General features: G+C 44.2%; 1 protein-coding gene across 1 annotated transcript in view; it reads left to right on the top strand.

Moving 5' to 3' along the window:
- The first annotated feature begins 2,008 nt into the window (after positions 1-2,008).
- Positions 2,009-15,791, top strand: part of LOC147339793 (epidermal growth factor-like protein 6) — a 41,571-nt gene continuing 27,788 nt past the window's right edge. The window contains 4 exon segments of the mRNA XM_086388853.1: positions 2,009-2,091; positions 2,167-2,279; positions 11,947-11,990; positions 11,992-12,040. Of these exon segments, the coding sequence (XP_086244979.1) occupies positions 2,009-2,091; positions 2,167-2,279; positions 11,947-11,990; positions 11,992-12,040 (289 nt within the window).

Consider the following 15,791-nt stretch of genomic DNA (forward strand, 5'->3'; position numbering starts at 1 on the left):
AAACGGATAAGTGTGGTCTATTCATACAATAGAATATTATGCATCAGTAAATAAGAACTACTCTTATGTGCCACAAGATGCATGAACCTTGAACACCTGCTAAATGAAAAAGGTCAGACACAAACAGATCATAGAAGATATGATTACACTTCTGTGAAATGTCTGGAATAGGCAAATCTAGAGACACAATGTAAATTTGTGGTTGGCAGGGAATGGAGGGAGGGGAGAATTGGGACTAAGTGCTGTTAGGTGTGTCCTGGAATTGGTGGTGACAGCTGCAGCAAGCGCATGGTCAAATGTACATTCCTTGTCTGTTGATGTGCCCAGGGGTTTAATATGCATGCATTTCATCATGTATTTACTATGCAAGAGGAAACAACCCCAGCCAACCCACCAAATATACAACTGAAGACTTTTCTTCCAGAATCTGCTGGTAACCCTGTCCAATCATGGAACGCACGGCGAGCTACAGCCTTGGCACTTGGGGTCGGGGCCCACTCTTTCCGGCCTCTAGGTCAAGGTCAGCAAACTGCAGCCCTCAGGCCAAGGCTAGGCAGCCCTCTGTTTCTATGTGGCTCTTGAGCTAAGAATGGCTTTTACTTTAAAAACGGCTAAAACTAAACCAAAAAATGAATATTATTGCATGACATGTGGAAAGCTTATGAAATTCAAATGTTTCAGTGTCCATAAATATGTACTGAACACGGCCATGGCCATCTATCTACTGTTGCTTGCGGCTGCTTTTGCACTGGGACAAAGACCCCGTGGCCCACAGAGCATAAACTATTTACCATCTGGCCCTTTATGAAAAACATCTGCCAAGTTCTGCTCTATAGATGAAGAGTTGAGTGAATTGTGTTTCCAGGAGGGAGGAGGGCGCCCTGGGCTGGAACCGCTGACAGGGCTCTGCTGGGTTGTGACTGCTCCTTTGGGCTGGAGCTGCCTCATCTGTAACAGGAGACGGCTTGCATGAAGGCTCTCTACAGCGTCTTTCCAGCTTTGACTGTCTCTAGGCGATGGCACCCCCCTCCAGTACTCTTGCCTGGAAAATCCCATGGATGGAGGGGCCTGATGGGCTGCAGTCCACGGGGTCGCTAGGAGTCGGACACGACTGAGCGACTTTACTTTATTTTTTCACTCATCCATTGGAGAAGGAAATGGCAACCCACTCCAGTGTTCTTGCCTGGAGAATCCCAGGGATGGGGGAGCTTGGTGGGCTGCGGTCTATGGGATCGCACAGAGTTGGACACAACTGAAGCGAATTAGGAGCAGCAGTGTATCAAGATTCCAGTGTGTTTGGTGGCCCCCAGGTGGCCAGTGGGGCAGACCGGCAGCGATCTTGTCTGGGACAAGCCACGGGGGCCAGGGAGTCACGTGAGCGCACAGGACACCGGGCTGGACACAGACCTGGGGAGCCAGTGTGCCTGGACAGAGCAGATCTGAAAACTGGCCCCCTCCAGGGTTCAGAAGCAGATGATTTGGGCCACTTTCATGTGTCCTAGTTTCGTAGATTATATGTAACCCAGTTCTGTTTATTTCTGTATTTAATGGCTGCGCTGGGTCTTCATTGCTGTGCGGGCTTTTCCCTAGTTGCAGAGAGTGGGGGCTACTCTCCAGTGGTGGTGCATGGACTTCTCATTGCACTGGCTTCTCTTGTTGCAGAGCAGGGGCTCACTAGCTGTGGCGCATGGGCTTAATTGCCCCACAGCATGTAGAACCCTCTCAGACCAGGGATTAAACCTCTGTCGCCTGCCCTGGCAGGTGGATTCTTATCCACTGAACCCCCAGGGAAGTCCCTTGTAATCCAATTCTTTTAACCCTGGGGAAGAAGGAAATGGCTGATGTTAAATATTGGGGACCCGGAGAAGGGCATGGCAACCCACTCCAGTATTCTTCCCTGGAGAATCCCATGGACAGAGGAGCCTGGTGGGCTATAGTCCATGGGGTCGCAAAGAGTGGAACATGCCTGAAGTGACTTAGCACAATTATTGGTGAAGGCTTGCAAGGCATGATAGCAGAGGCTGACAATCTGAAATTCAGGTTTTCAAAGTCCGATCTAGCACTTCCAGCAGGTTTGTGGCAATTGACCAGGTAACTCTCATGTCCATAGAGTCTCTGTGGTGCTTCCTGTTTTCTCAGTTCTAACATGTGGCTCTTTATCCACAGTCCAAGGGATCACGAGTTGTCGGCATCGTCGCTCCAGCCTGGTGTCTGTCACTATGGAACCATACTGGCCTGCTGCTATGGCTGGAGAAGGAGCAGCAAGGGAGTCTGTGAAGGTACTTTTGTAAAAACTCAGACCACCCAGTGCTCAGGTGGTTGGCCTGGGTCCTGCAGTTTTTCTCTGTGACACCATAACCTGTCACCACGTTGCCAGTGGTTTTCCCAGAGCAGGGACACAGTCCTAACTGACACCCAAGGTCTAAGTGCTTGTGAGATCTCTTCCCATTCAAAATATGGCTGACACCATCACCCTGGATATGATGTGTTTGTTTTAGGAGCCCTGTTTCATCAATTCTTTCGTTCTCTTAGTCAGTATGGCTGTTTTTGTTTTAACCTAGGGAAACTGAGTTAGGCAAAAACAGGTCAAGAAATATCTCATTCTAATTATAATTTTTCCAACCGACTTCTAATGAATTCCACTTTTTAATTATGAATCACCCAATCAGTAGGCTTTGGTCACAAACAAGAAGGTTAGCCATTTACTTTGTAGTTTGGTTATTCACATTTTCCAAGTTCATCGTGCCTATTTCTAGATGGTTTCAAGGGATGCATGCACATGTATGCATGATTCTGCTGTGTACATTTCAAACTAGGTTTCCCTAAATTGCTTTTGACATCATTTCTCAGACCAGTGTTAGGAACTCCGAGAGAGGCCTCTGACAGTTTGAAAAGAGTTGGGGAGGCTAGGGATGAGCACGGAGTTTTGTGTTGCATTGTTTTTCATGTAAATTTCTATACTAATAGACAGTTGCAGTGTAAAAGAATCAAATCTGTATTCTTCATAGCTGACTAACCAGGGGTACATATTTTCAGGGCAGGAATCTGGTCTCAGGGCTTTGTATATCTAGTAGGTGGTATAGAACCTGAATCCTTAATCTGTTAAGGGGGTGAACAGACATGTGCATGCAGTACTTTCGGCACTGGTACAGATCACATTGGATTATAAACTATAAAGACCAAGAGTGTTAGCGATTTTTAAGAATAATAAGTCTACATTCTTTTTTCTGCTTTTTCCCTGCCCCAACCTCCTCCTCCTTGATTTAGCTGGTTCAAAAAATAATCTGGGCAGACTGTAGCTGCGGGGAGAACTTGATCATGTCTGAAATCCATGAAACATTGGCGGACGTTGATCTCGCTCCTACATGTTTAGTGAAGTCACTCAGTCGTTTCCGACTCTGTGACCCCATGGGCTGTAGCCCACCAGGCTCCTCCATCCATGGAATTTTCTAGGCCAGGGTGCTGGAGTGGGTTGCCATTTACTTCTCCAGGGGATCTTCCTGACCCAGGGATCAAACCCCAGCCTCCCGCATTGCGGGCAGACGCTTTACCGTCTGAGCCACCAGGGAATCCCCCCACATGTTTGATATTATGTAAAACCTTGCACTGTCGCAGTTTCCTTATGAGGAGAAGAGTGGGAAGATAGTAGAAGAAATATTTGAAGGTCATCACTGCCTGCCTAGCAAAAGAAAGTTAGAATATTGCCCTGGGACTTTGTCGGTTGAAAAGGGTGGTACTCACACTGGTCAGGTGAGTCATGATCAAGGGCATTGTCTTGAGAACCAGACTGCCGTGGGTGACCTTGGGCAAGGTAGATAAGCTTGCTCAGGCTCCATTTCCTCCCTTGCAGACTTCTGTCCGTCAAAGCAGCAGGTGATGAGGGAGTTCAATGTTGCTTTTTTCTCCTTCTAAACACAACATGATACATTTTTCTTTGAAGTCAGTCAGGTGGAAAGGGTTAAAAACCACACAGGATATCTTATTTGGAATCTCTCTTACAGTCACAGGAACCTCAGGACCTCCGGCCATAAAACTTGCATGTCTCTGGTGTATAAATGACGGTGATCTTTGCTTTTCCGGAGGGGCTATTTTATAATTAGATCGGAGCAGTCTGACCATGGTGCACATAGCCAATCACATTCTCACCACTTTTGTGGCCAATATTCATACCAGAGGCCTGAAAAGAATTGAATGCCAGATGCTAAAGGGCATTCCAACACACTGCTCCCACTGCGTGTTTGGCAAGCCGAAGAGATGGTCAGCCCACCCTCTGCCTCCGTCAAATGTTGGCACAGTAAATGGCAATGATTTTTGTATCTATGATCTGTATCATATTACATCCAATCGGCATGGTCCTTCTTGATGGTAAAGTCATACGCTCCTCGAAGCACCAGGTAACAGGCTGCTTAGTCCCTGATCACCAGGCCTCTGATTTTTAAGCCGTGGGGTGCATGGTGATGAGACAGGAATGCATGCCAACTTGCCTGAACAGGCAGAGCCAGGCTCCAGCCTGTGAGGGTGCAGTCTGCCCCAGCCTTCACCTCCATTGACTGATCAGCCCTCAGTCCTTCAGAGGCCCTGTCTCTATGTCAGAGCTTTCTAGATCTCAGCCTCTGCCCTGCTTAAATCTGTTCCCAGGGCAGGGTCTGCTTCACTCAATATCTTTAGCCTTCAGATATGGGTCACTTAGTGAGATATGGGAGAAAGAGCCAGAAAGAGTGGATAAAGAGTGGATAAACACTCCAGAAAGATGGAGGAGTTTGAGTTTGCAGGGAAATTAAATGAGAGCTTCCTTTATCTAAAGCACACTTAAATCTCAGGCCATTTTAGACATAAATGGAATTTCCCTATGCCATAAATTGGCTGTTCCCATCACAGATCCAAAGTTACCGTAAATCAAAAACGTCTTTCTGGAGTGCTGACCTCCAAACAGCAATGGTATTAATATTCACCACTTCTCCTCTTTTCTCTTTGGCATTTATCCTGGGCTTTCCTGTCTGGACTACATTGAAAATAACTTTCCAAGGAGCAATCAGAAGTCTTGGGGGCTTAAAAAAAAGGTTTATTTTTCTAACATTTAGAGTTAAAGCTGCATCTCCAAGAACATAACCATAACAAAATAGACCCTGGAAATCCAATTCTATCTCGTTTGCCTCCAAAAGTAGAAGAACTTTGGAGGGAAGCGTGTTTTCCCATACCTTCTCTCACTTACGATCTACTTAGAGCCTTGAAATGTTTCCCTTTTCAAAGTTCTACACTTACTGTTTGTCATTCAAAACTATTTCAGTGTCTAACATGTTCACACTATTACATGCAGGTGGAGAAACAAAGATGAGCATTTATATCCCTGTTCTGAAAGCACTTAGCATCAGATAGTAGATAGAAGTCAAACATAGAAGTGAAATATCTGGCTAGTTCTTGAATAAGATGCAGATATCAGTTTTGTGGGAGAAGCCTGCCAGAGTTCTGTGGAGTTCTCAGAGATGAGCAGAAGTTCACATGTGGCTGGAGAAATCTGTACAAGCCTCTGGAAGGAGGGGCCCTACAAGGTATTCCTTGAAGGATTGTTAGGATATTAACCATTGGAGTGGCGAGGAGGGGTGCCGCAGGGTGGGGTAACAATAGAGAAGCAATAAAAAGTGCAGAGTAGCTCAGAGAAGAGCAGGCAGTCTGGTTTGACCTCATCGTTGCCTGGGTTCAGGGAACAGAGTAAGACTAAAAAAAGGCAGAGGCCACATCATGGTTATAACCCCTGTCCTGGATTCAGGACCCAACAGAGATTATTTGATGACTTCTAGGCAATGAAATCGGTCCTGAATATTCATTGGAAGGACTGACGATGAAGCTGAAACTCCAGTACTTTGGCCACCTGATACAAAGAACTGACAGAGGATGAGATGGTTGGATGACATCACCGACTCGATGGACATGAGTTTGAGTAAGCTCCGGGAGTTGGTTATGGACAGGGAAACCTGGTGTGCTGCAGTCCATGGAGTCGCAGAGTCAACCACAACTGAGCCACTGAACTGAACTGAACTGAACTGAGGCAATGCATGGCATAATCAGAGCTATACTTCTGGAATATCCCTTTAATGTCACATCGGACATCAGTATTTTAGGAACGGTAACTGAGAAGTTGATTCTTGCACAAATATCCTGTTGAGAGGCACTTAGGAGAAATCAGTAAGGGAGTTAGGGAGCTAGGGAAGAAGCTAGGCAAGGATGTGACTTCAAGAGAAGAGAAGTTTGGCTTCATCCTGATCCCACAGGGAGCTCTGGAGTGTTAATTGCACCACAGCATTTGTCCTGCCCAGAAACCAGGGGCTAGGCTGTTAGACCTGTGCGTCAGCCAAGCCCTGGTCACAGACTGATGTGAGGAAAGTGAAGAGAGAGAGGCATGTGACAAATCTCCCAGACATCTATGGGCAAAGTGATTCCCAGCAGCTGGATAAATATTGGCTTGGGCAAAAATGTTTGGGTTTTTCTGTAAGCAACTGTAGAGAAACCCAAACAGACTTTTTTGGCCAAACCAAAATCGAGGAAATTGGTGGTAGAAACAGGGATAGAGGGGTAGGATACTCTGGATGATTGTTTGGGGAACAAGAAAAAATAGAGACAGCTGAGATTTTGAGTCCAGGTAGCTGGGAGATGAATGGTGATGTTAGCAAAGGTAGGGGTGTGTCAAATGGGAACATGCCAGAGTCTTTAGGAACAGGCTTGCCTAGGGGTGGACCTTCTATGAGCCAGAGAATCAATGTGCAGAGAAGTAAGCAAGCATTTCTGGCAATTGCTGAGTCACCCTTTCATATGCTGGCTGTTTCTGGGACTCCTAGTAGATCCAGAAAATGTGAGAGTCCATGATTCACTACCTGCCTAGTTTCTCTCTCATTCATTGCTTTTTCTCTCATTCCCATTCATGTCTTTGGGCTCTCCCATTTTCCTTTCTTCCTATCCACAGCGTTTTCTCCCTGTCTCCTCCCTATGAGCCAGACTCAAACTTTCCACCATCTTTGACTACGCTTTCTTGCCTAATCCAATCTGTTATCCATCCCATCCTTGTTTCTCCTGCCACTTCAGTCATCCAACAAATATTTATTGAGTTCCTAGTTTGTGTCAGGTGTCTGGATACAGAAGTGGATAAAACAGAAAACCAAATCCTGCCTTTGGCATGCCTCCATGACCACCACTATCGCCATCACCATCATGCTTGTGGTTCCCATCCTCAGGACCTTCCTGCCTCCAACCTGTGCTTTGTTCATTTTGGCTGATAATGCACAGAATGTAAAAATTTTGATCATTGAAGAGAGAAATGGGGAAATAATACAGAAGAGAAAAAAAAAAACCAGTAGAAAGGGGGATAAGGACCTTGGCCCAGTATAACTATGGAGTTTCTTCCAGCTCACAAATCATATTCCATTTGTTAAATCTTTTGTATTTACATAGAAAAGTGGCTAATTGTGATGTAGGAGGCTTTTTTTCCTTTGAATGCCATTGGAGGTGTGGCAGTGCTAGGCAAAGTTATGGTCAACTTGTACTTGTGGGGTGAAGGGGGTGAGGAGATGGGGGCCAGTGAGCAGCCATGAAGAGATACCCCACATCCAAGGTAAGAGAAACCCAAGTAAGAAGGTAGGTGTTGCAAGAGGGCATCAGAGAGCAGACACACTGAAACCATACTCACAGAAAACTAGTCAATCTAATCACACTATGACCACAGCCTTGTCTAACTCAATTAAACTAAGCCATGCCCGTGGGGCAACCTAAGACGGGCAGGTCATGGTGGAGAGATCTGACAGAATGTGGTCCACTGGAGAAGGGAATGGCAAACCACTTCAGTATTCTTGCCTTGAGAACCCCATGAACAGTATGAAAAGGCAAAATGATGGGATACTGAAAGAGAAACTCCCCAGGTCAGTAGGTGCCCAATATGCTACTGGAGATCAGTGGAGAAATAACTCCAGCAAGAATGAAGGGATGGAGCCAAAGCAAAAACAATACCCAGCTGTGGATGTGACTGGTAATAGAAGCAAGGTCTGATGCTGTAAAGAGCAATATTGCATAGGAACCTGGAATGTCAGGTCCATGAATCAAGGCAAACTGGAAGTGATCAAACAAGAGATGGCAAGAGTGAATGTCGACATTCTAGGAATCAGCGAACTGAAATGGACTGGAATGGGTGAATTTAACTCAGATGACCATTATGTCTACTACTGCGGGCAGGAATCCCTCAGAAGAAATGGAGTGGCCATCATGGTCAACAAAAGAGTCCGAAATGCAGTACTTGGATGCAATCTCAAAAACGACAGAATGATCTCTATTCGTTTCCAAGGCAAACCATTCAGTATCACAGTAATGCAAGTCTATGCCCCAACCAGTAATGCTGAAGAAGCTGAAGTTGAACGGTTCTTTGAAAACCTACAAGACCTTTTAGAACTAACACCCACAAAAGATGTCCTTTTCATTATAGGGGACTGGAATGCAAAAGTAGGAAGTCAAGAAACACCTGGAGTAACAGGCAAATTTGGCCTTGGAATACGGAATGAAGCAGGGCAAAGACTAGTAGAGTTTTGCCAAGGAAATGCACTGGTCATAGCAAACACCCTTTTCCAACAACACAAGAGAAGACTTTACACACGGACATCACCAGATGGTCAACACTGAAATCAGATTGATTATATTCTTTGCAGCCAAAGATGGAGAAACTCTATACAGTCAACAAAAACAAGACCAGGAACTGACTGTGGCTCAGATAATGAACTCCGTATTACCAAATTCAGACTTAAATTGAAGAAAGTAGGGAAAACCACTAGACCATTCAGGTATGACCTAAATCAAATCCCTTATGATTATACAGTGGAAGTGAGAAATAGTTTTAAGGGACTAGATCTGATAAATAGAGTGCCTGAAGAACTATGGAATGAGGTTCATGACATTGTACAGGAGACAGGGATCAAGACCATCCCCATGGAAAAGAAATGCAGAAAAACAAAATGGCTGTCTGGGGAGGCCTTACAAATAGCTGTGAAAAGAAGAGAATTGAAAAGCAAAGGAGAAAAGGAAAGACATAAGCATCTGAATGCAGAGTTCCAAAGAATATCAAGAAGAGATAAGAAAGCCTTCCTCGGTGATCAATGTAAAGAAATAGAGGAAAACAACAAAATGGGAAAGACTAGAGATCTCTTCCAGAAAATTAGAGATACCAAGGGAACATTTCATGCAAAGATGGACTCAATAAAGGACAGAAATGATATGGACCTAACAGAAGCAGAAGATATTAAGAGGTGGCAAGAATACACAAAAGAACTGTACAAAAAAGATCTTCACGACCAAGATAATCAAGATGGTGTGATCACTCATCTAGAGCCAGACATCCTGCTATGTGAAGTCAAGTGGGCCTTAGAAAGCAGCACTATGAACAAAGCTAGTGGAGGTGATGGAATTCCAGTTGAGCTATTTCAAATCCCGAAAGATGATGCTGTGAAAGTGCTGCACTCAATATGCCAGCAAATTTGGAAAACTCAGCTGTGGCCACAGGACTGGAAAATGTCCGTTTTCATTCCAATCCCAAAGAAAGGCAATGCCAAAGAATGCTCAAACTACTGCACAATTGCACTCATCTCACACACTAGTAAAGTAATGCTCAAAATTCTCCAAGCCAGGCTTCAGCAATATGTGAACTGTGAACTTCCAGATGTTCAAGCTGGTTTTAGAAAAGGCAGAGGAACCAGAGATCGAATTGTCAACATCTGCTGGATCATGGAAAAAGCAAGAGAGTTCCAGAAAAACATCTATTTCTGCTTTATTGACTATGCCAAAACCTTTGACTATGTGGATCACAATAAACTGTGGAAAATACTGAAAGTGATGGGAATACCAGACCACCTGATCTGCCTCTTAAGAAATCTGTATGCAGGTCAGGAAGCAACAGTTAGAACTGGACATGGAACAGACTGGTTCCAAATAGGAAAAGGAGTACGTCAAGGCTGTATATTGTCACCCTGCTTATTTAACTTATATGCAGAATACATCATGAGAAACGCTGGACTGGAAGAGGCACAAGCTGGAATCAAGATTGCCAGGAGAAATATCAATAACCTCAGATATGCAGATGACACCACCCTTATGGCAGAAAGTAAAGAGGAACTCAAAAGCCTTTGATAAAAGTGAAAGTGGGGAGTGAAAAAGTTGGCTTAAAGCTCAACATTCAGAAAACGAAGATCATGGCATCCGGTTCCATCACTTCAAGGGAAATAGATGGGGAAACAGTGAAAACAGTGTCAGACTATTTTTTTGGGCTCCAAAATTACTGCAGATGGTGACTGCAGCCATGAAATTAAAAGATGCTTACTCCTTGGAAGCAAAGTTATGAGCAAGCTATATAGCATATTCAAAAGCAGAGACATTACTTTGCCAACGAAGGTCCGTCTAGTCAAGGCTATGGTTTTTCCTGTGGTCATGTATGGATGTGAGAGTTGGACTGTGAGGAAGGCTGAGTGCCAAAGAATTGATGCTTTTGAACTGTGGTTTTGGAAAAGGCTCTTGAGAGTCCCTTGGACTGCAAGGAGATCCAACCAGTCCATTCTGAAGGAGATCAGCCCTGGGATTTCTTTGGAAGAAATGATGCTAAAGCTGAAACTCCAGTACTTTGGCCACCTCATGAGAAGAGTTGACTCATTGGAAAAGACTCTGATGCTGGGAGGAATTCAGGGCAGGAGGAGAAGGGGATGACAGAGGATGAGATGGCTGGATGGCATCACTGACTTGATGGACGTGAGTCTGAGTGAACTCTGGGGGTTGGTGATGGACAGGGAGGCCTGGCGTGCTGTGATTCATGGGGTCGCAAAGAGTCAGACACAACTGAGTGACTGAACTGTACTGAACTGAACTGATGTAATTCAGAAGCGAAGCACTACTCAGTATTTTCAAGGTGAACATAAACTGGAGAGGAAGCAGATCACCCTCTGTATTGTATATCACCATGGATTTCTCTGCCACACAGAACGTGGCTAAGTTCAACACGTGTGCATTTCACTGGGCTGACTGTTCTTTTTAATTTGTTTATTGAAATATAGTTGACTTACAATGTTGTGTTGATTTCTGCTCCATAACAAAGTGATTCAGTTGTACATATATATTTGTATTCCTTTTTAATATTCTTTTCTATTATGGTTTATCACAGAATATTGAATATAGTTCCCTGTGCTCTACTGTAGGACCTTATTGTTTATTCATCCTATATATGTATTAGCTTGCATCTGCTACTCCCAAAGGCCCAGTCCTGCCCTCTCTCATCCTCCCTTACCGCTGGCAACCACAAGTCTGTTGTCTATGTGTGTGAGTCCATTTCTGTTTTGCAGATAAGTATATATGTCTCATATTTCAGATGCCACATGTAAGTGGTATAACGTGTTTGTCTTTCTCTTCCTGACTTACTTTAATTAGTATGATAATCTCTCTAGGTCCTTCCATGTTGCTACAAATGGTATTATTGTATTCTTTTTCATGGCTGAGTAATAGTGCATTGTATATATGTATCATGTCTTTTTCACCTTTTACCTTTCAGTGGATATTTTGGTTATTTCCATGTCTTGGCCATTGTTGATAGTGCCTGTATGTATCCTTCCAAATTAAACTTTTGTTCAGATAAATGCCCAATAGTGGGATTGCAATTCTATTTTAGCTTTTTTGAGGAACTTCCATACTGTTCTCTCTAGTGGCTGCACCAATTTACATTCCCACCCACAGTGTAGGAGGGTTCCCTTTAGTATATACTCTTTCCAGCATTTATTATTTGTAGACTTTTTGATGGTGGCCATTCTGCCTGGTGTGAGATGATATCTCATTGTAGTTTTGATTTGCCTTTCTCTGATCATTAGCCATGTTGAACATCTTCTCATATACCTATTGGCTCCTATTCTTTAATTGTCAAAATACCTTTTCTTTCGACAGCTATGTGTGAACCTGGATGCAAGTGTGGTGAGTGTGTGGGACCAAAACAAATGTAGATGCTTTCCAGGATACACCGGGGAAACCTGCAGCCAAGGTCAGTACTATAGACCACGGTGGTGATACAGACCTACCCCAGGGCTTACAGAATCAACTCAGGCAGTGCAGTGGTGTTTGGGACACAGTATAGCACTCAGGATTCTGTAGTATGTAATTCTGATCTTCAAACGAAAGTGGTTTCAGAATGAGATTTTTCAATCAATCTCTTCTAGAAAAACATCAAAGTCATTCTGATGCTTTTGTTAGGATGTCAGATGAAAAACATTATTTTCCCTCTGAACAATAATGTTCATTGTTTTTTTAAGCTGAGGAAGCAATGCATATATTTTATTTAAGAAAATCCAACAAAACAAGAGGATATAAATTAAAAAGTGAGTGTGAACACCCACAGTCCATCCTCCACCCATAGCTAAGAGTTTGACCTCCATCTCTGCAGTTTATTTTTTGTTATACTTACAAATATGGATATTTCTCATGGGCATTTTTGCATGTCAGCACATAGAGAGCTGTCTCATACTCTTTAAGGCTGTATCCTAGTCTCTAGATCAAATGCTTGTGTCATTTACGTAAAAATACTTTAACCACTATTATAGAAGTTGTCCCCAATGTTCTGCCACTACAAATAGAGCTATATCAGTCATTATCCTATGCATATCCTTGCACCTTTGAGTATTTTTATAGGGTAAGTATCTAAAAATGGAATTGTTGGGTTGAACGGCATGCATATTTTTATTGTAATTGATATATTTTAAAAGGCAATTTATGATTTTTGTCATAGGCTGTTTATCTAAATATATTAAAGCAGTTATAATATTAAGAACAGTGGTTCTTAAGGTGGCCAGTTTTGTCCGCTAGGAAGACTTGCCAGATACAATACATATCCCTGTTACTGCTGCTAAGTCACTTTAGTCATGTCCGACTCTGTGCGACCCCACAGACGGCAGCCCACCAGGCTCCCCCGTCCCTAGGATTCTCCAGGCAAGAACACTGGAGTGCGTTGCCATTTACTTCTCCAGTGCATGAAAGTGAAAAGTGAAAGTGAAGTTGCTCAGTCATGTCCAACTCTTAGCGACCCCATGGACTGCAGCCTACCAGGCTCCTCTGTCGATGGGATTTTCCAGGCAAGAGTACTGGAGTGGGGTGCCATTGCCTTCTCCAATACATATCCCTAGTTAGATTTAAATCTTATTTTCAAATGCAATTTCACATAAACAACAAACATTTTATAGTGTATGTATGTGGCAAATATTGTATGCGACATTTGTACACTGAACAAATATTAGTCATTTTTCCGAAATTCACATTTACCCGGGCATCCTGTATTTTTATTTGATAAATCTGAAAGTCTTACCCCCGAGGTTATCTGGCGGTGCCTGGAGACATTCGGAGGGGTTACTACTGGCATCTGGTGGGTAGAGACCAGCTGAACATCTATAGTGCACAGGGCAGCCCCCCACTAAGGGTGATCTGGCCCCAGATGTCCACAGTGTGGAGGAGCCCAGGCACCAAGAAACCTGTGCTAATTAAGAAAGGGTCCCCAGTTCTATAACACAGTTAAGCAAAGAGCAGAAAATCCAGTTCAGCTGCCCTTAGGAAAGAACCCTGCCAGGGTTCTAGAAGGGTGAATAGAATTCCAGAGAAAGCCAGGGGTCTGCCCCACTCTGTCCCCCAGCCCCCAGCTCACTGCCAAGGCCACATGCTCACATAGCCTTTCTCTGTGCTGGCAGACCTGCAGGCTCAGGGAGGAGACTCTAGCTCTCCTGTCCCAACCCCAGGACGGGGGCCAGCACCACCAAGGGGCTCCTTAGAACCGTGTCCAGAAGGCTTGAGGGAAGTGCACCAGGAGCCATGCTCTCAGAAGTAATAATTCAACCATGTCCCTTAGCAGAGCTTTTCCCACCAGAAGACCTGGTTTTCCATATGTCTTGGATTCTGTACCAAGATACCTTCTCAAGAGAGTTGGAATGGAAAAGGTGTTTTTTCATGCTGCTTTTCAAGTCCCGGCAAAGTATTCACTTTGAGGGAGTGTCCAGTGGCTCAGATGTGGGGCTGTCTGGCTTTTCCCCACAGCCTCCCTGCCCCAGGGCCACCTGATCAAAGTCCATGTATATCCACTGATGGCCACAGGCTTCAACCCAACTGATGTCTTTCCCCAAAATGCTTCTTGCAAGAGACGCCTCTGACTTAGCGCCAAGTGATGGACTATCCCTGGCTTTCCTGTTATGTCCAACCAGCATTATTTGATTCATGCATTTGAAGCAGTTAGGATCCATACAGGAGATGGTAGTGTACAGGGGAGTGGCAGTGGAGAAGGGGGTTCAAGTGTCCAGCTAATGTGCTGGAAAAATCTCCATGTAAGGTTCTTCTCAGAGGTGAAAGCAGCCACTTACTTGTTTTCCAGAATGGCCTTTGCCTGTTACTGTGCTGAATTTTGGTCTTACATGGAATTTGGTTCTTTTCTCCTTTCTATATCTGCCTTGGGAGAGTTATGACATGTGGCACCCACATCACCACGTGCCCAAAGACGAAACCCATGATGGCTTTACAAGATTTTTCCTTATGTATCACTTTTTATTTTAATAAAATCTACTTCATTCTTAATGTTTCATGTTTTAAACCCTGAAAAGCTCAGAGAAGAAAGACCCTCTCAATCTTCCCAGGAGGTAACCATTATAAACGTGTAGAGCCTGGTCTCCCAAGTTTTTTTTTTTTTCCCCTGCCTGTGCCACATTGCTTGCAGGATCTTAGTTGCCCAACCAGGGATAGAATGCAGACCCCAGCTGTGAAAATGCTGAGTTTTAACCACTGGAATACCAGGGAATTTCCCTAGGCAATTTTTCCTATGCTTATTTAAAAAATGTGTTATCTATATACATATTTTTGTAACCTTCTTGTGTAACAGCATCTTCTGAGCACCTTGATATGGGATTAAATATTGTCCTGTGACCTGACCACCAGTAATAGCTGCCTAGCAGGGCTCCGTCAGGAAAGGTGTGAGACAAGGCCATTTGTCCATCATGAGGCCGCTCAAAATAATAACTGAAAGGAGACAGTGCTGTTGGCATCTGTCACAGACTACCTGGAAGAGCTTTAAAGGCAGCAGTATCTAGATTATGTTTTAACTTTTTATTCAAGTAGGAAACACAAAATTGTACACCTGTCAACAATGTACAACTGCATGAATGCTCAAGAACACCCATGGAGCTGGCATTCAGATCAAGAAATGGAAACTTAGCCTCCCTGAAGACCCCTCATGCTCCCCTCCATCACTTGCCCCCAGCCCCCAACAAGGGACTGTACCTTGTCTCTCACACCAGAGTCACTGTGCCTGGATTGTTTTGGTTCTTTCACTCATGCCTGGTTTTCAGTGTTCGCATTTGTGTCCAGCTTCTCCCAGTCAGGATCATGTTTGTGAGTTTCATCCACAGTTGTTTGTACTTGTGGTTTGCTCAGCCTCACTGCTGTACAGTTTTCTATTGCATGAGTGTACAAGTCATTTATCCATGCTTTTCAGAGGAGAGATTTGGATTCTTCCTGGTTTGAGGCAATTCAGAATAGTGCTACTGTGATCATTTTAGCATGAGACTTTTTGGTGGTTTAGTTGCTCAGTCGTGTCCAACTCTTTGCGATAGCCCTCCAGCCTCCCCTGTCCATGGGATTCTCCAGGCAAGAATACTGGAGTGGGCTGCCATTCCTTCTCCAGGAGATCTTCCTGACCCAGGGATCGAACCCGGGTCTCCTGCATTGCAGGCGGATTCTTTACTGACTGAGCCACCGGGGAAGTCTGG

This window comes from Bos grunniens, chromosome X, assembly GCF_055505025.1.
Source record: "Bos grunniens cultivar Pamir isolate PY7600 chromosome X, Bosgru_T2T1.0, whole genome shotgun sequence".
Lineage (NCBI taxonomy): Eukaryota > Metazoa > Chordata > Mammalia > Artiodactyla > Bovidae > Bos > Bos grunniens.